Source organism: Diadema antillarum, unplaced genomic scaffold (genome assembly GCF_040938485.1).
Source record: "Diadema antillarum isolate AM-2024a unplaced genomic scaffold, OU_Dant_1.0 scf00000018, whole genome shotgun sequence".
NCBI classification, from domain to species: domain Eukaryota; kingdom Metazoa; phylum Echinodermata; class Echinoidea; order Diadematoida; family Diadematidae; genus Diadema; species Diadema antillarum.
The window spans coordinates 1,309,453-1,328,445 of record NW_027270907.1 but is presented as its reverse complement, the minus strand read 5'-3'; the positions used below and the strand labels follow the sequence as shown (position 1 = coordinate 1,328,445).

Below are 18,993 nucleotides of genomic sequence, written 5' to 3'. Positions count from 1 at the left end.
TGTTTAACGCATCTTATATCCGTTCTCACTGTCTTCTTCATTATCATCATCATCATCATCATCATCATCATCATCATTTTTTGCATGGTAAATGGCTCAAAAAGTTACAAAATATGTGAGGACCCCCAAGCCAAGAAAACTTCTTTTGAGATGCTCTTTCCACAAGTTACAAAATTTAAAATGAAGTCAAGACGAGCAGCAATCGAAAAAGAAAGAAAGAAAGAAAAAAAGCTCCCGTGAGCATTCTGGTTCGAGATGTTGTTTTCACAGATAAGTTAGACAGATGGTCGAATGGAGACCATAAGACATTGAATAGATCTTAATGAAGCGTGATTGATATACCGATGCAGGGATTACATTCGAAACATTCTTTTCGATGTATGATAAGGACTATGGGAGTGAGGGAATCAAAAAATCAATAAGGGACGATGACATGAAAATTGCGGGAAATAATAAGTATCGATTTATACGCTTAGAAGATGTTACAATGGCGAATGCTTTTAACTCGGGGCACAAGAACTCTACAGAAATAAAGATAGAAATAACTGAGTAAGATATCCATAATCAAGTCAAATATCAAAAATATTGACTACAACTGTAAAATGAGAAGCAGTAAAATCCACACACACAAACACACACTCACACACACACACAAGCAAACAATACTAACACAATCAATAAGAGCTGCAAATCGGCTCTAATGGCTCTAATGGCTTTGCTATGATGCAGAGATGAAAATGTTCCAATATGTTAGTAAGTTGTTATGATGTTGCGTAGTGTTTTATTGTCTTTATACTGCTTTTACCAGAGAATTTCGAAGATTGATACTTGCAAGGATTATTTTCGCTAGAAGGCTCACCACGCCTGCGCAGTGCGTGGCAGTTTCTATAACTTATCGACCTCACGCGGTTATGTATGTGTACTGCTGTGTACTGCATGTATGCGCGTGCGCGCGTGTGTGTATGTGCGTTTGGTTTTTCTTGCAGGTGGAAAATGAACCCAGTTAAGAATTGACAATTTTTTAAGATCGGAACCAGCTAAACACGTAAAAGAAGAGAATTGTCAGCTGATGGTTAGTTTCTCGTTGAATCTGCAGAGGCAGGTTAGGATGGAAAGAGAAAGAAAATGAAAGAAGGGAAATAGAAAGACACAAGGGGGGATAAATTGATCACGTAATACATGGAGCAATCCCTGAGTATGATAAGCTTTTATCATACCGTGAGTAACACATACAAGTATTACAATCGTGCTCTTCAAGTATTTCATGTTCAGTTCTTCATGAGAACAACAGCAACATCATCATCATCAACAACAACAAGAAAATCCGCAACATCCTAAAAGACAACATGGACGATTATAATAATGGTGATAATAACGTCTTTTAATGTGCCATGTCTGTCACACAGTGACACTCCTGGCGCAGAAAGGTAAGACCTCCTCTCACATCGCTTTATGCAGGAAAAGAGTCACAATTGAGAAAAAAAAAAGTACACAGCTACTGAAACAAAAATGTTTAGAGTTCTTTCTGGAACAGAAGAAATGAGGTCTCCATTCTCAGTTTCAAAGGCAATGAGTTAAAGGAGAGAAGAACCAGACTGGATGAAAACTCTGTTGCCCCATGAATGATGGGTGCGGGGATATTACTGTTGAACTGTGTTTGCAGAATGACATTTTTAAAACACTGACATTGTAAGCCGCCACTTTTTAACTCATTTTCTTCCACATCATAAATCCCCACGAGCATGATAAATAATGAAATAATGATAGCAGTTTTATATAAGTCTCATAATAATCATTGTATTATTTTCAAAGAGGTATAACAGCAGAGAAAGAAAATAATATTATCCTGGTTAAACACAAGACCCTTAAAATTTAGGTCTAAATAAAGAGCTTTGTCAAAACACAAACACAAGCAAATGGGACTAGTTTACTTTTTTTTTTCGAGACTAGATGTGGCCAACAAACTGTGCAATGAACTTTATGGTCAAAGTCATGGGCCTTGAATGCATTTCATTTATTTGTTCAATAATTCATTGTTATTGGTAAACTGATGAAGGTTCAAATAAAGGGACGATGACAGTTGAAGAGCAACGACTAAGGCAATTTGTACACTGTAAAAAGTAGGATGTTGAATATGAAACACCGAGTTGTTGTTACATTTCCGGTGCTCATTTGTTGTGTTAAATTAACACCTCCGGGTGTCACCTCAAAATATGAAACTGTTTTTTTTTTTTTTTGTAGATAAGTAATTATTTACTGTTCTTCTTGCTGATTTTTCACTTCAACAAGACGAACAAAAACTTTCCGATAAAGTACTTGTTTTTTTGAAAAAAGAAGAAGAAGCTGTGAACATATTTACACCGCAGTAATACCAGTTGGTGTGTGCCTTGTTGACACTCGGCTGGTGTTATACCATTGACATTAACACCAGTAATATCAAATCAACTCTGTGTGGTGTCATTGTTGAATTAACACCAGCGCAGTGACAAAAATATCACTAGCTTCAGTGTGAAATTAACACCACGAAGTGCAGGTGAACAAATTTAAACACTATCACAACGTCCTTTCTACACCTGTCGGTGTGGTCCTCTATTGACACTTGATTGGTGTTAAATCTAACACCGATTTTTTTTTTTTTTTTTTTTTTTTGCCGTTCACTAGTGTCCATTTTTGTGCTAATGGGCACTTTTTCCGCAAACTAGCGTTGTTCCACATTTACTATTGTCCTGTAAACGAGAAATTTTGCACTTTGGTGATTCTTTTACGGCAATACAGTGTTTTTGTTTTTTTTAATCGTACGTTATCTGTTGGCTGCAACAACTTTTTTTTTGCTCACAAATTAGAGAGTCAAATTTGGAAAGATACCTCCCTTTATTTTGTCTGTGTATTTTAACTGCATTTTTGTGTAATCATATGCATGGGCTTAAATCGGGGGAGGGGTGGGCGTAGACATACCCCCGCTCTTGGAGGAGGGGTGGGGGATGGCCTGTGCAATCATCACCCCATTCAATCCCACGAAATTTGAAAAAAAAATGGAAGAAGAAGAAGAAATGTGATTGTAATAATGTCGGCATACTGCATGACGTTCGATTGTACGCACCCTTATAGTGAGAGGTAAACAGAGCTTAATAGCATTATTCTACTTTTTTTTTTCAACATAATTTTCTCTCTTGCTTTGCTTGCTCGCAAAATATCGACTTAAAGCATGGTTGAGATGTAATATTTAAAACGTAAAATAACATGACAGTATGCCTGTTGTGACGCGCGCCACTCTTGGCCATCTATACAAATTGACTACGAAACAAAACAAAACAAAACAAAACAAAACAAAACAAAACAAAACAGCCAGAATGATTCCTTTCCCCCAACAATCCCCCCTCCGATGTCTGAATCATTGAGCAAATGATGTTGACTCAGTCAGGAATATCTACGGGCACCCAAGAATGATCAGGGGCGTCGACGCTATGGGTACAAGGGGGCAGTTGCTCACCTTCCCGAGAAAATGTTGAAGGCAAACATATCATTTTGCCCCAAAAACCTTTCAAATGGAAAGTATTCAACCAGAAGTACATGCACCCTATTTTAATTGCAATCGTAAAATATGCAAAATCTTTCTCGGAGGCTCCTCTCCATAGACTTAGTTCTCTCTCCAATCTAATCTATTAATTTTAAGTTTGAAAAGTTTGAAGGAGGAGGTATTCCCCCTCCCACACATTCCCTCGCACATTTTTCTTAAGATATATTTTTCTTACTTTTTATAATAGAAACACAAATGAATATTTCAAAAATGTGGGAGGGGGCACCCCTTCCCCTCCCCACCCGCTAAAAAAATTCCTGAATATACATCTCTTTGTTACCTTTTTGATAGAAACGAAATTCGGATATATCACTAAAATGGTACACTTAGTTTAAATCTCTGAATTTCAAGCCCGAAATGGAAAAATCTCCCACGTGTGGTAGGGGGAACCCCCTCCCACCACACCCCTGCATGTTTTTGTTACTGTTTTTATAGAAGCGAACATACATCACTAATAAGGTGCATTAGATCTCTCATTTTCAAGTCTGAACATCCGAAAATCTCCTTCGTGTGGGAGGGATACCCCACTCCCACACCCTTCCCCTGCCCGTTTCCCTGAATACTACTTTGCATTTTTTTTCTCACTCTTTTGATACAAACAACAATCTTACCAAAAGTATACTTTTTTTTTTTAAATTCAAAGCATAGAAATGCAAAAAAATCTCGCTCGTGTGGGACGATACCCCTTCCCCTCGCTCGGTCGCTTTTTTTTATTCTATGAGGTGGTCAAATGATAAAATCGATTTGATTTGCCTGTTTCACGTGTATAATATCCATAATGATGTTGTTACAATATGGCTCTTAATCGATTGATTTTGAATCACTGTAATTCACCATTGTTGTTGTCGTTGTTCGTCCACCGGTATCGATGAGGACTATGATTTCCTTTTTACTGATTGGTTGAATGTGTTCGATAATGGCCGATAAGTCCAATCTGCAAGCCGCGGAACTGTCGGCCGCAGGTTCCACACTTAAGGCCGGCGGGAAGCTGGGCGTCTTTTTTTTTCTTGTAATTTGGACAGTTTGGTACTTGGTTGTTGAAAACAACTTAGTTCGAGTCGAACAATGACTATAACAACTGATCAAAATTATGAGATTATATTTCTCCAAAGTAAAGGAACGTCTAATAACGGAATCATTAAACATTTTCAGTGTGGGTATTTCGGGTTGATTCTTCTTGAAATCCAAATAGGGCAATCGTACTTATCTTGGTGCAGGTGAAGAATTTCACGAGAGCTGCGCGGAATTGAGAGTTCCAGATCAAATACACGATGGGATTGGCGCAAGAGTTAAACAGGGCCAGCACAGCAAGCACACGATCAACTGGTCCATACAGAAAGCTGGACTCTAGGACACGTAAGTTATGCAGGAAAAAGGCAGTGGAGTTTGGCCCCCAGCACACGATGTAGATAATGATTACGATCAGGAGCATTCCCAAAACTCGATTCATGGCCACAAGGTGTCTGAATGATGCAGTAGAGTGGTCACCACCTTCACAGGTCCCTGTAAAACGTTTTGATTGCACGTAGAGAGCGCGAGCAGCTAAAAGCTGTGTGACTAACATTGTCGTGGCGGGAAACACGAAGCCGAAGACGAAATAAACCATTGCAAGGACGATCTGACCCGCGTATGTTAGATGCTTTACGTGGCAGGGACCAGAAGCATCGTTAACGCTGGTTGTGAGTGGGAGATCAGTGGTCAGGGCCGTAGCAGCAAACCAGATGAGAACGATGCCAACATTCACGTATTGGCGTCTCTTGTAGCGGTTCCAACGGATAGGGTGGACCACTGCGACATATCGCTCTAGTGATGCTGCGCTCAGCAGGAAGATTGAACTCAAGACGCTTACCCATACGAAGAAAGACGTGAAAACAAAACGGCAATACATTTCCGCAATGACTGTTTTCGGGACGCTTACAGCGACCGGGATCGGGAAAATAAAGACAGACGTGAGAAAGTCCGCTGCGGCAAGATTCCCGACGAGAGTGTCGGCAGAGCTCCTTTTCAAACCGCGACGCAACAGAACCGCCAAGACAAGTGCGTTCCCGCCCATACCAAGCACTGACAGGAAAGCCTGGATTCCAATCCGCAATGACCACGTGATCGGCTGCCACACCCAATCAGCAATGGTGTAAAATGTTTTATTGGTTCCACTGTCCCGCTGTGCTCTTATGTCATCGTAACGTGTTACGTTAATATGATATTCTCCGGGCGTGGAGGATGAACATACATTTTTGGCCCCCAGCGACAATATTTCAGTCTGAAACTCTGGAACAAATGTCCGTTGTAGAACGGTGCTCTCTAATGTGTTCCCTGATGTGGTTGTAGAATTCTGTGTAGCAACATTAACTCGCGGTATTGTGGCTGTCTCAACTTTAAGATAGTTGACGGATGTCGAGTTTTGAGCATACGGTCTCCATGTAATTGCCAACAGGATTAGTAAAGTGCCGAACGTATGCAGTGTAGCCATGCTTTGTTTACTCCTGTTGATCTTTTCATAAAAAGGATGTACAGATTATTATCATTCTTTTTTTCCGGGGGGGGGGGGGGTGAAAACAATTTAGGTAGGAAATTGTGAGTGCCACGAGTACACGTAATTCGAAATCATTTTATTTCACACAATTGAACTTGGCAGACCCCTTTATTTTCGAAGATTAAGATTAAGATTCTTTGATAACTTTCAGGCCAATAACCTAGATTATCTGTTCATTTAACGAGCGTCCCTTAGCACTACATCATTCCAACAACTGCGATGCAAAAACAAATTGATGCGTATTCGAGGTGCTGTACTTGAAGATGCGAAGCACGAAGGTATAGGTTTTCTTGTTTTCTTCCTCAAGGATTGAGTTGAACTAGCTTTAGTTAAAAAAGTGCATACAAAAGATTACATTCATAGCTATAAGCTGAAATATTGTATGAAGACTTATATTTTGAATGTCAGAACAAATGATAAAATATTTTAACCAAAAGTACAATATTTATGTACATCTGTCTATTTGTGTGCTTTCCTTCGTATCACACAATTACAAAAAAAAAAAAAAAAATCTGTATGTCACTAAACGGTTTGGTAGGTTGAAACATCTTTAGAAATTCGCGAATGATGAAGAAGATAGTTTTATTTTGCCCTGGAAGAAGTTATATCCATACAGATTAATCATATTCATGAAAAAAAATAATCAAAAGAAAACTTTTAAAAAAAGAACATACCTCTGAAGCCGTATTCGTTATAACGATAAAGATACGAGAACTCAGCGAAAGAAGTCTGGGAGATGCTGTAGGATATGTTCCATCAGCACGAAGTCAACGAGTCGCAGAGGTATGCCGAACGCTGTAGTTAGCAAGGCTTTTACAAGCTAAATGACTGATATCAGTCTAGGGAAAACTTTTCAGCAAACCACCAGATCTCTAAAATGTGCTATCGAGTCAATTTGAACATGAGCTTGCAATCTCCACCCGATTGGAAATACTTGAGAAAGACTACTAATACATCTGCCAACCAAACTGTCATCTAGCGCATCTTATATCATTTCTCACTGTATTCTTCTTCTTCTTTAAATCAGATTCCGCTTGGTAAATAGCTCAAAAAGTTACAAAACATGTGAGGACCCCCAGCCAAGAAAATCTCTTTTGAGATGCTCTTTCCACGTGGTACGAAATTTTGAAATGAGGAAGTAAAGACGAGGCGCAATCGAAAAAGAAAAAAAATATCTTGTAAGCAGTCTGGTTTCAGGAAGTTGTTGTTGTTTATAAGAAGGTATATGGTCAAATGGAGACCATGAAGGCACTAGATAGATCTGAATGAAGCGTGATTGACATACCGATGCATGGATTACATTTGAAACATTATTTTCAAGATATGATAAGGCTGTGGGAGTGAGGGAATCAAAAAATCAATGAAGGACGAGGCCAAGAAGATTGCGGAATATAATAAGTATCGATTCATACGCTCAAAAGATGGATGAGAATGGCGAACGCTTTTAACTCTGCGCACAAGAACTCTATGGAAATAAAGATAGAAATGGAAAATTTTCATGAGAACGGAAAATCTTCAACGTCCTTAAAGACAACCTCGAGACTCACTATTTGTTTTTTTTTCTACCTTATTTTCCTTCACATCATAAAGCGCCATGAGCATAATAAACAATAATAAAGTGATAACAGTCCTATAATAAAAGAGAAGTGACAGCGGAGAAAGAACATAATATACTCCTGTTTAAAGGCACAGTTAACTTTTGCAGGCAGTGATTTGAAAAATGTTCGAGATACAAGGTGTATCACGTTTGATGCATAAGTGTAGGTCAGTTGTATCACAAAACATCTTACCATATAAAAATTGTGCAATATCAAAAGCCTAAAATATATGTAGATATCATTATTTTTCTCAATAAACCATAACTTTAAACGGTTTATTCCTTTTTTAAATTATAATTATTCACATTTTGTATATTTAACAATACTTAACATTAGTCATACCGATTCAAATTTTTGCATTGATTGTTTCGATCACTAACTCACATTTTAGAACAACTGAAGCAGTAACGCTGGGTTTTTGTTTCTTCTGCAAATGGTAATTTATGTCTTTAAACGCATCACCCTAGCTTGAACTGGCACCTGTAGTTGGCACACAGGGGCAGGTTGACATGCGAAATTCAATGACGTATTGATCAATGACCGCCATTTTTCTTAATTCATATATACAATGAAATAAAAAGAAATGAAACGAAATGAAATAAAATTGAATCTATTTACCAAACAAACATCGTCAACATAGTCAAAACAGTCAATAGCTAAAGTTCAGTTTTGACCAAAAAGAAGAAGAAGAAGAAGAAGAAGAAGAAGAAGAAGAAGAAGAGAGAACCGGCAATATCGTGCAGGCTAGTTGAGGCCAGTCCTTTCAATGATATGGATTATGTTACGCATTTACATTATTCACGGAAGCAATGTTATAAGTACATCCTTACAGGTTTTCATAGGGGATCAATTTCATACATTATTTGATAAGAGATACTTTCGTAACGATTTACGAAAAGTGTTACGGATGTTCACCTTTTTTTACATCCTGTGGAAATCCTCTCTAAGTCATACTGCTCGCATATGAGATGGAGTATTTCCAGCTTCAGATCTGATTTTGGTTGGTTTATAATCATTTTTTTTTAAACCTTGTATCATACTCATGCTCAATTTTAAGATAATAATCGGAGACATCGTGCTGTAAAGTATGTTGGATTAGGCCAAACATTCCAGTTCCAATTACAAATTGGTATAGTCTATTTAGATATCTAGCATGTGGAAACTGTGAAATAAAGGGCCAGTATGCTCTCTGGGACCTTTGAAACAAATTACACACACTAAGTTCTTTTGTAACAAAAATATATAGACTGAAGATATGAATGACATGTACATCCACAAACTTTTAGTCCATAAGACATACACGGAAGGATAAGCGTGTTATGTAATAATAATAAGATTTTTTTCTAGGCACAAGTTGTCTAATTCTAAATATGATTCCAATTGTTTTCCTGAGGAAGAGACACACTCAGTATGTTTTTTGTTTTGTTTTTTATCCATGGTAAGTTTTCGTCTATATTATCTCCTAGACACAAAGTCGAGTGTACCTGTTTTATCATATCTGTGCGGATCATAATATTTCCAATTCTGTTTACATGTCTATGTTTACTTTTAAAAACTATATATATAGATTTTTTTTTTTTTTTTTGGGGGGGGGGACGTGTTCACTGTTAATTTGTTACCATTACACCATTTCAAAACGTCTTGTATGTTCAACCTCCTTGACGTCAACATTCTCAGTTCAAGATGGAAAATATTGAAACAAACGCGAATCATCCGCGAATAATTTGAAATTGAAATAATCTCAGGATTGTGGCAAATCGTTAATATGAATCAAGAACAGAGTGGGTCCCAATCTGCATCCTTGTGGAGCACCACATTTAATCCGTATAGTTGTGCAGACTTTTTATTTCCATAACACACAAAGTGGAATCGATTTGATAATTTACTGCGCATCAACTCTAATGATAACCCACGTATACCATAGTTTTTTGTAATCTACAGAGCAAGATGTCATGATTTATCGTATCAAAAGCTTTTGCTATTGTGTAGAAATATTAGCCAACAGTAATCTTGCCCTCATCCACTTGTCTGGTTAATTCATCACTTAGGTTAATCAACGATGGTAGTTTTGTACTGTGTCCTTGTCTAAAAGCATACTGGTGTTTATATTATATTTTCCTCCCCCCCCCCCCACAAAAGAAAATTAATCAGGCGACTGTTTACTAGCTTTTCGAATATCTTACTACTCAGTAATCATCGGAAGGACTGAGATCATAGAGATAGGCCGATAGTTTGAAGGGGCATCTTTAGCTCCTTTTTCAGAAACAGGTAGTACCTTAGCAATCTTAAGAGCATCAGGGAATACATCGGGAGATAACGATACATTTATGATACATGCTTAAGGATGATATATGTACCGAGCAGCATTAACGACAACTATTACTTGGATGTCATCATATCCACATCCCGTATTTGCGTTCAAAGAGATGATGACACGATGCATTTCAAGCACTGTCACAGGTAACATGAAAGAATGATTAATCAACTTCTCCTTTCATGAAAGTGTAAGAATCGTTTCCACTAATTTGTATTTTCTTCGCTAGATTTGCACACACACACACACACACACACACACACACACACAAGTGATTGAACCCTTCACTTATTTCTCGAGGTGTTTTGCATTCATTTCTTACACCATTGTCAGGAGCCTGAAGTTTCTCTACCATCGATTTATCTGTTTTATTTTTCTTTTCGTGTAATATTTCATTTATGTGGTTCTGTTTTTCGTATGTCCTTCTTATCTCTCTAAAAAAAGTTTATAATAATGCAACGACTTCGCTTTCCCTGAAATGTTTGTTAAAGGCCGTGTCACACCTTTCCGGGCAAGCTACGTGGGCTTGTTGCGAGTAGGGATTTTTCAGCACGCAGGAGAATTTTCTGCGGGCGGAATGTTTGCGATTTTCGCACTTGTGTCTTACCTGCTAGATGAGTGCTACTTACCTTCTACTTGCATGTATTCCGTGTGACCAGCGTGAGATCTTTGAAACCGATCCGTTTTATGTTACGAGCCAGATACCTGCGTTGGATTTTCCTGCGAGGTCCTGCCGGTAAGGGTCTCCTACTGGTGTTCTGCGTGTACCTCTGCGGGCAAACCCCCACGACTCACTCGGAACAATTTTTGAGCATACTCGAGGCCTTGCCATACCGTTTCTGGGGAAATTTTGCGGGTTGACTTGCGGGGAAACAAATTTGCTACCCGGAGATCTCCGCAGTTGGTCCGCACCTGACAGTACCTAGCGCGTATCTCGCTCGTAGTTGCCCTGAGGTGCGCACGCAAGTCCGATTTACTCGCAGCCAAGATTTGAGCATGACCAAAACTTTTTCCGGGTGAGTCGCGGGGATTGCCCGCAGAGGTCAACGCAGAACGCCAGTAGGAGGCCCTTAGGGGCAACACCTCGCAGTCAACTCCCACACAGGTACTTCTGCTATTCCTTCAGAGGAATTCCTTCACTGAGTTGTCAGCTCCCATGCGCCTGGCAAGCAGGTCTCACAGAATATTCGCAAGTAGAACATAAGTACGCGTCCAACAAGAAAGGCACATGCAAAACTCCTTATCCGCCCTCAGAAATTGTCCAGTATGCTTGAAAATCCCCATACGCAACAAGCCCGCGTAGCTTGCCCGGAAAGGTGTGACCTCCGGGCGACTACGGGTGAGAAACGTGCTAGGAGCTGTCATGTGCGGGTCATCTGCGGGGACCTCCGGGTAGTAAACATTGTTCTTCGCAAATCGCACGCAAGGCTTGCCCGGAAATGTGTGACACGGCCTTTAGGTATTTCTATGGCCTCCCCGCGAAAGTGTAGAAAATCTTGAATTCTGAATGACGAATGACTTTGGATTTTGGCGCACACATGTGTTTTAACATGATGTTTTAAGAAATACAATAATGAGATGTGTCTGATAAACGATATACCCGCAATTTTGAATTCAAATATGGCTGCCAAGACAAACTTCACAAGTAACGTTCACGGGCATGCAAAAAGAAAGTGGGCTGCAGGAGTACTATAGAGGGGCTTGGTGTTCTTGGTCAGCTGACTGTTGTTTTATACACGCTTGTTCAGTTTTGCCATGACTGCACTAGCTTTCCCTATCCTATTGCTTATCTCAGTGTCAAGGGAGAGGGAACTGGAGATGGTCAACCTCTGTTCGGTGATCAAGAGGTCGTAGGTTCGAATCCTGCTGCCTGAGCATGAATGCCCGTGGTTGTCTTATGGCTTCTATACTGAACACTTATCAACTCGATGCTCATTTACGGCGATGTAGGGCAATTTGTCAATCAGTTGCAAAAAATAAATAAAATATCAAAGCAAACAAACAAACAAAAAAACCTAACAAACAACAACTCGAGAGAAGAATTTCCTGAATTCGATGCAAATAATGTTTTAATGATATTCTTTTCCAATGGGTCTTCTTGCTTTAGATATCGAACACATTGTTATGCCCCAGTCACATATAAACACGGATGCTCAAGGATCTACACGGTGATCCGGGGAGATCCGGGATTTTGGTATGACTGTACACACGGTATCAACACGGCAGCTACAAGGATAAGGCCGGAAGAGCGCGGCGTCTACACGGACAAACACGGCATTTACACGGATCAACACGGCAACTACACGGATCAACATGGCAGCCAAACGGACCACCCCGGATTGCTCTGCCAACACGGCAATCCCCGGATGACGCCGGATGTTTTTGACCTCCAAAAGTTGCCGTGTTGGCCTCCCGGCATCAACACGGATCTCTCCCCGGATCAGATCCGGGGTGGTCCGGGGTGATCCGGGATGTCTTTGTGACTGGGGCATTTAGTCCAGTCAAAATAGGGTTTCACCCACCACTAATTGCAACAGTACGAATTCCACTGCAGTGCAGCTTGTTATGGGCTCCTAAACACCATACTAAAAGTCCCAAGAAATCCAAAGGGGTAAAGTGGCTAAATTTGCATAATATGCAAATTAGCTCCCATAATGATAAAAATACAGTGTTTCCATGAAAACTATGCTTCCAGGTTTCAGATTGGAAAACCGAAAGTGTTTTAACCTATGTTTACAATGTCAGCTAGTGCGACGCAAACATTCCCATGTACATATTCTGGGCCTCATTTACATAATATGCAAATTAGCTCCAATAATGATAAAAATACAGTGTTTCCATGAAAATTATGCTTCTAGGTTTCAGATTGGAACACCGAAAGTGTTGAAACCTATGTTTGCAATGTCAGTTAGTGCGATGCAAACATTTCCATGTACATAATCTGGGCCTCATTTGCATAATATGCAAAGGGTACCGAGCCAACGGAATATTCAAATGCATCAAAGTGCCCGATATGAGCATATCAAGGGTGTTCAAATGTGATATTTCAGTTTCTCTTCACCAAAAACAAACTTTTCAGCATTAGAAACCTAGCATGAATACATTTTAAGCGAATAATAGTTTGTTATCAGACAGATAATGATAGCTTATCCATTAATTTCGTAGAATCAAAGTACGAATTTAAACAACTGTCAACATCTATAACTTGTCTAATTTTGTAATTAATGAACTCTATTTGGAGAGTTGCTTATTCGAATCTGGATGATTCAGCTCTTGCACCCTTGAGGGTTTTGAGATATTGAATATAGCACAGTCAAAGGAAACTCTGTGGGTAGTGACCAAAGTTACCCCTATCGATCATATCCCCACGGCCATTTGCAAAACATGCATCAACCAACGCGATTTCCGTTGTTCTAAGCGTACAAGATTTTTTTTTAAAAGTCGTTTGGCCGTCTAGCAAAGACTCTTTTATTTCCATGAAAGTATATCTTTAAAAAATGGTGCACATGAGTCAAAGCGACTCGGAGGGAGGTACCCGAATTTATCCCTATACCCTCACGGCCCGGTACAAAAGTATACACACGTGAATACAGCTGTTTGAAGCGAAAAAACAACAACCCTCTATAACGTCCTTTTCGTTTCATTTCCATTAAATTTCAGAGGAAGTTATAGAAGAATTATTGTTCTACAATATCTATAAGGTGAAAATGGTTCACATACGAAGGCAACCACGTGGAGGGTGCCCAAAATTACCCCACCCAAAGGCAGTCTCCATAAGACATGCAATAATCATGTATTAACGAAAATGCATAATCATGTTCTATGGGTATATGCCTTTAAACAGTCCTTCCGGTCCTCTAGCAAAAACACTTTTATTTTATGAAATTCAATGAGGTTAACAAAAGATATATTGCTCTGCAATTTTGACTTACACTGACACAGTTAAAGTGGTGATCATTCGAAGGGAGCCTCCTATATGGGAAGTGCCCACATTGATTGCTTCTATACATGACCCTTATAACGCAAATACATTGTACCAACTCAATTACAGTCGTTCCAAAAGTGCATGTCTCAAAAAAAGGTCGTTCCCTGAGTTATTTGACTATCACTTGAATTTTATGACTATGTATAATTATCGTAAGGTGCTACAATCATTGAACATTCTTTTCATCCTACATAGTTTTACGCACCTCATTCAATTTTTCTGTTACAAAAAAAAAGTGATGTCTATATTATGTTCTTGTCGAAAAATGAAATAAGAATTGAATTGAATTCCTGCCATATCAAGACATTTTTATTTGTATAAAGATTGCCGGAGTAAAGATAAAATAACAACATTGATCTACGATATCTATACAGTCCAAAGGGTTCACTTGCAGAGACCCAACGCATCCTAAAGGCAATGAAAAACATGCAGTATATACAACAGCGAAAAAATGTTCCATGGGTACATGCCTCTGAAAAGTTCTTCCGCCTGTCTAGCACATACTCTTTTATTTCCGTAAAATGCAATTCAGGTAATACAGGAGACGTTGCTTTACAATATCTATCTTGTCAAAAAGTTGGACATTCAAACGCAAGCCCTTGGGAAGTGCCCTAATCACCCCTATCCTGACCTTCGTGGTCCCAAAACAGGTTAACAAAACATGCATTATATGCCAAAGCAAATTCAGTTGTACATGCATGTAGAAAGTCGTTTTGCCGGGTTGTAAATAAAAACACTTTACTTTTCATGATTTTTAAATGGTAGGGACACTGCTTTACAATATTCATATAGTCAAAGGGGTGCACACTCAAAGGCCACCGAGTGGGATGTGTTCAAATCATCCAACCCCCAGGGCAATATAGGAAACATGCACTATCATTTAGCACGAATATGTTCCAATTTTCCAACGGTTGTACAGCAAGTGCCCTATTGCTTTCAAGAAATGCAATATAATTAAAAGAAGAAAAAATTGCTCTACATTAACTTTATTGTCAAAAGGGTGAACATTTAAAAGCAATCCCTTGGGAAGTGTCCAAAATTACACCTCCGCTCAAGCCCCGTAATTACAACACACGCATACTATGAACGCAAATACTGACGTTCTTTGGTGCATGGTCTTCATAGAAGTAGTTCCGGCAATACAGCTACACACTTTTATATCAATGAATGTCGTGGAAATGATAGAAGAAGCATTGCTTCACAATATCTATTCAGTGAAAGGATGCACATTAAATGCCAATCCTGTGGGATGTGCCCCAAAGTATCCCACCCTCATGGCAATATAGAAAACATCGAATATCATTAACGCGAATATAGGCCCTACTATATATTCCAAATGTACATGTTTCAAACTTCGATCATGCCATGCAGCAAGGGCACTTTTGATTTCAAAAATACATTGTAGTTAATAGAGGAGACATCCCTTTACATTGTCAAAAGGGTGAACATTAAAGGACAATCCTTTGGGAATGGTCCAAACTTACACCTATACGCTCACGCCCCCTTAAGACAAAACACAGATATTAGCAACGCAAACACTATTGTTCTAGCGTGGATGGTTTTAAAAGTAGTCCCGGCAATACAGCAAATACACTATTTATCAATGAAAAATCACGGAAATGATAGAAGAGGCTTAACTTTATAAGATCTTTACAGTGAAGAGGATGCACATTAAATGGCAACCCTGTGGGACGTGCCAAAAATATTCAACCCTCACGGCAACGTAGAAAACATATACAACGTGCATATCCATATCCATATCCATATCCATCGTGCTGGATAGCAAAGGAACTTTTGTTTCCAAGAAATGCAACTAATTAATAGAGGAGACACATTGCTCTACAATAACTATATCGTCAAAAGGGAGAACATTCAAAAGTAATCCCTTGGGAAGTGTCCAAATTCACATCTACGCTCACGCCCCCTTATTACAAAACACAGATATTAGCAACGCAAATACCGTTGTTCTAGCGTGAATGGTTGTAAAAGTAGTCCCGGCAATACAGCAAATACAATTTTCATCGATGACACGTTTTGAAAATGATAGAAGAAACTTAACTTTACAAGATCTATACACTAAAGAGGGTGCGCATCAAACGGCAACCCTGTGGGATGTGCCAAAAATACTCCACCCTCACGGCAATATAGAAAACATATAATATCATATAACGCGAATATATGAAGAGTTTGTTTGCAAAAACCGATAAGTCCATATTTGCCAAATGGAGATATTTGCGATTAAAGGTCAAGAAAAATAAACAGAATAATAAGAAAATCTTTGCTTCTTTTGACCATAACTTCAAAAATATACCTTTATATGTAGTGACCAATATATCATTTAAAAGGTATTATTTTGTACTTTTTGACAGAGAACGTACTTTAAAAATCTTCAAAAATGGACTTATCGGTTTTTGCAAACAAACCCTTCATATATATATGTTCCAAACGTACATGTTTTCGAAATTCCATCGTGCCGTATAGCAAAGGCACTTTTGTTTCCAAAAAAAAAAATGCAACTAATTAATAGAGGAAACATTGCTCTACAATAACTACATTGTCAAAAAGGTGGACATGCAAAGGTAATCTCTGGGGAGGTGTCTAAAGTTACACCTACGCTCACGCCCTTTATGACAAAATACGGATATTAGCAACGCAAATGCAGTTGTTCTAGCGTGAATGGTTTTAAAAGTAGGTCCAGCAATACAGCAAATACACTCTTATATAAATGAAAAGTCATGAAAATGATAGAAGAAGATTTGCTTTACAAGATCTACACAATAAAGAGGGTACTTATTGAAGGGCGACCCTGTGGCGTGCGCCCCCGAAATGCCCTTTATCATCTTGCAATATAGAAAACATATTATAATATCATATAACGCGAATATATGTTCCAAACGTACATACTGTCAAAATTTGATCGTGCCTCATAGCAAGGGTATTTTTGTTTTCAAGAAATGCAATGTAATTAATACAGGAGACATTGCTTTACAATACTTATATAGTAAAAAGTGGTGCACATATAAAGCGGCCCCTTGGGAGGCGCCCAAAGTTACCCCCTCAACCCCGCGTCCCCATATGCAAAACGTGCATTATGCCAACGTGAGTACTGTTGTTATGAATGTACTCTTACAGTTACCGCTAATTTGCATTTTATGTAAATTATGTTTGTACGACCAATTCGAAAAGGCATCTATCGTGTTCATTGACCTACAAAATATAAGTTTATACATTTAAATCCTTAAAATTTGATAACGGGAAGATGAGATCTGTCAATTTCCTCTCATTTCAGGTGCTAATTTGCATATTATGCAAATTTTACTATTTTGCCCCGCTGGATTTTTTGGGACTTTTAGTATGGTGTTCGGGAGGCCTCAACGACTTGCACTGCAGTGAAATTCCTACTGTTGCAATTAGTGATGGGTTACCCCCTAAAAATCGCTAGATTGACTGGACTAATTAGCGAAATGTCTATATTCTCGTCGTAGAATGAAAACAAATTGGCAATGAACTGAATTGAAATGTATATTCACTTGACATATGAATTGTATATGAAATGCATTCCTCATATTTCAGGATTAGAAACTCATTTTTTTTTTGTTATAAAGATGGAGGACGTGGTGGAACAGAAACAAAAACTAAGCAAAGAAATATGCACTGACGATACCAGGGTTTGAATTGCATACATGCAAGTATTTTTAGATTATCTTAATGTAGGATTATTTATTCAAGTTCATCTTATACATGACTACAATTATTATATACAATGGTTTTTACAATTTATCAAATGTTTAACATGAATAATCAGTACTATTCTCTGTATTTTTTTGTTGTTGTTGGTGGATTTGGAGTCCCTAAAATTCGTTTTGAGAATCTCTTGCGTACGTATTTAACATATTCAAAGGACTAGTGATAAATCAGTTCAATCTGATTAAGAACACAGGGAAAGGATGCTTTAACTACAAATGCTATTGTATTTCCTATCAAATTGATTTCAAAAGGTTAAACAACTTGGGACGGGAAATATCATAGTAATTACAAAGGGAAGCAAAATCTAAACGCAGAGTATTTCAGCATTTCACATACAGACAATAATCTAAATAAGAGTTGCATGAAGCCACTGAGAGATGTAAGCCGTGTGACATCATCCCCTCATTTCATTTAGATGTCTAGCTGAGATCAATTAATCCATCGTTCCTTGAGAGAAAATATTGCATTCTCCATTACAGTTCGCCATTCCAAACATTCGTTAATATAAAATGAAATAAGGTTCGTTATTTCGAAGCTTGATTAAGCCGTTAACTGAAATGATGCTCGATATTCCGAAGGTTCGTTAATCCTAAAATGAAATGAAGGTCATTAGTACGCACTTTCTTTTAATTTTGGGTCAATGAATCCTATTTTATTTTCGGATGACCGAATATCAACACCGAGGAAATGTATTTGTTTCAAAAAAGAGGACCTTTCGGAATATCGGATCTGACCAAACTAACAAACAAACATCACCCGTATTCTTAACGTCCTTTAATATTTTTTTTTGTGTTCTTTCCATTATTTTCGTATTTTCTTATAAAAATCTGTCAGATTTTACTCCATTCAATTTCGTCAAACTTGAAAATGTCTCCGTGTTGCAAATATGTGTAACAACTTTTTCTGGGGGCGGGATGGGATGTTTCTGCCACTATGTCTTTGAAAAAAAAAAAACTGCACTCCAAAATGGGCTATGTGTTAGAAATCGTAATATGTTTTATAATTATTTTCTTGCAATTTGGACAGTTTGCTCCTTACCTGATGGAAACAAATGAAACAAGTTAGTGCGACTAAAACAATGCTGATAACAGATCAACATTTTGAGATTATATTTTGTCTAAAGCAACCGGGTCTCTGATAACGGAATCATTAAACATTTTCAGTGTGGCTATTTCGGGTAGATTCTTCTTGAAATCCAAACAGGGCAGTAGTACTTATCTTGGTGCAGGTGAAGAATTT

General features: G+C 38.4%; 1 protein-coding gene across 1 annotated transcript; it reads right to left on the bottom strand.

Annotated features, from left to right (window-relative positions):
• Positions 1-4,715: 4,715 nt before the first annotated feature.
• LOC139727909 (somatostatin receptor type 4-like) lies at positions 4,716-5,465 on the bottom strand. The gene has a single exon (XM_071638883.1). The coding sequence runs from the start codon at positions 5,463-5,465 to the stop codon at positions 4,716-4,718; it is 750 nt and encodes a 249-aa protein (XP_071494984.1).
• Positions 5,466-18,993: the final 13,528 nt, after the last annotated feature.

Excerpts from the sequence above, each read along its gene's own strand:
- LOC139727909 (XM_071638883.1), bottom strand. The coding sequence starts at position 5,465 with ATGTATTGCCGTTTTGTTTTCACGTCTTTCTTCGTATGGGTAAGCGTC.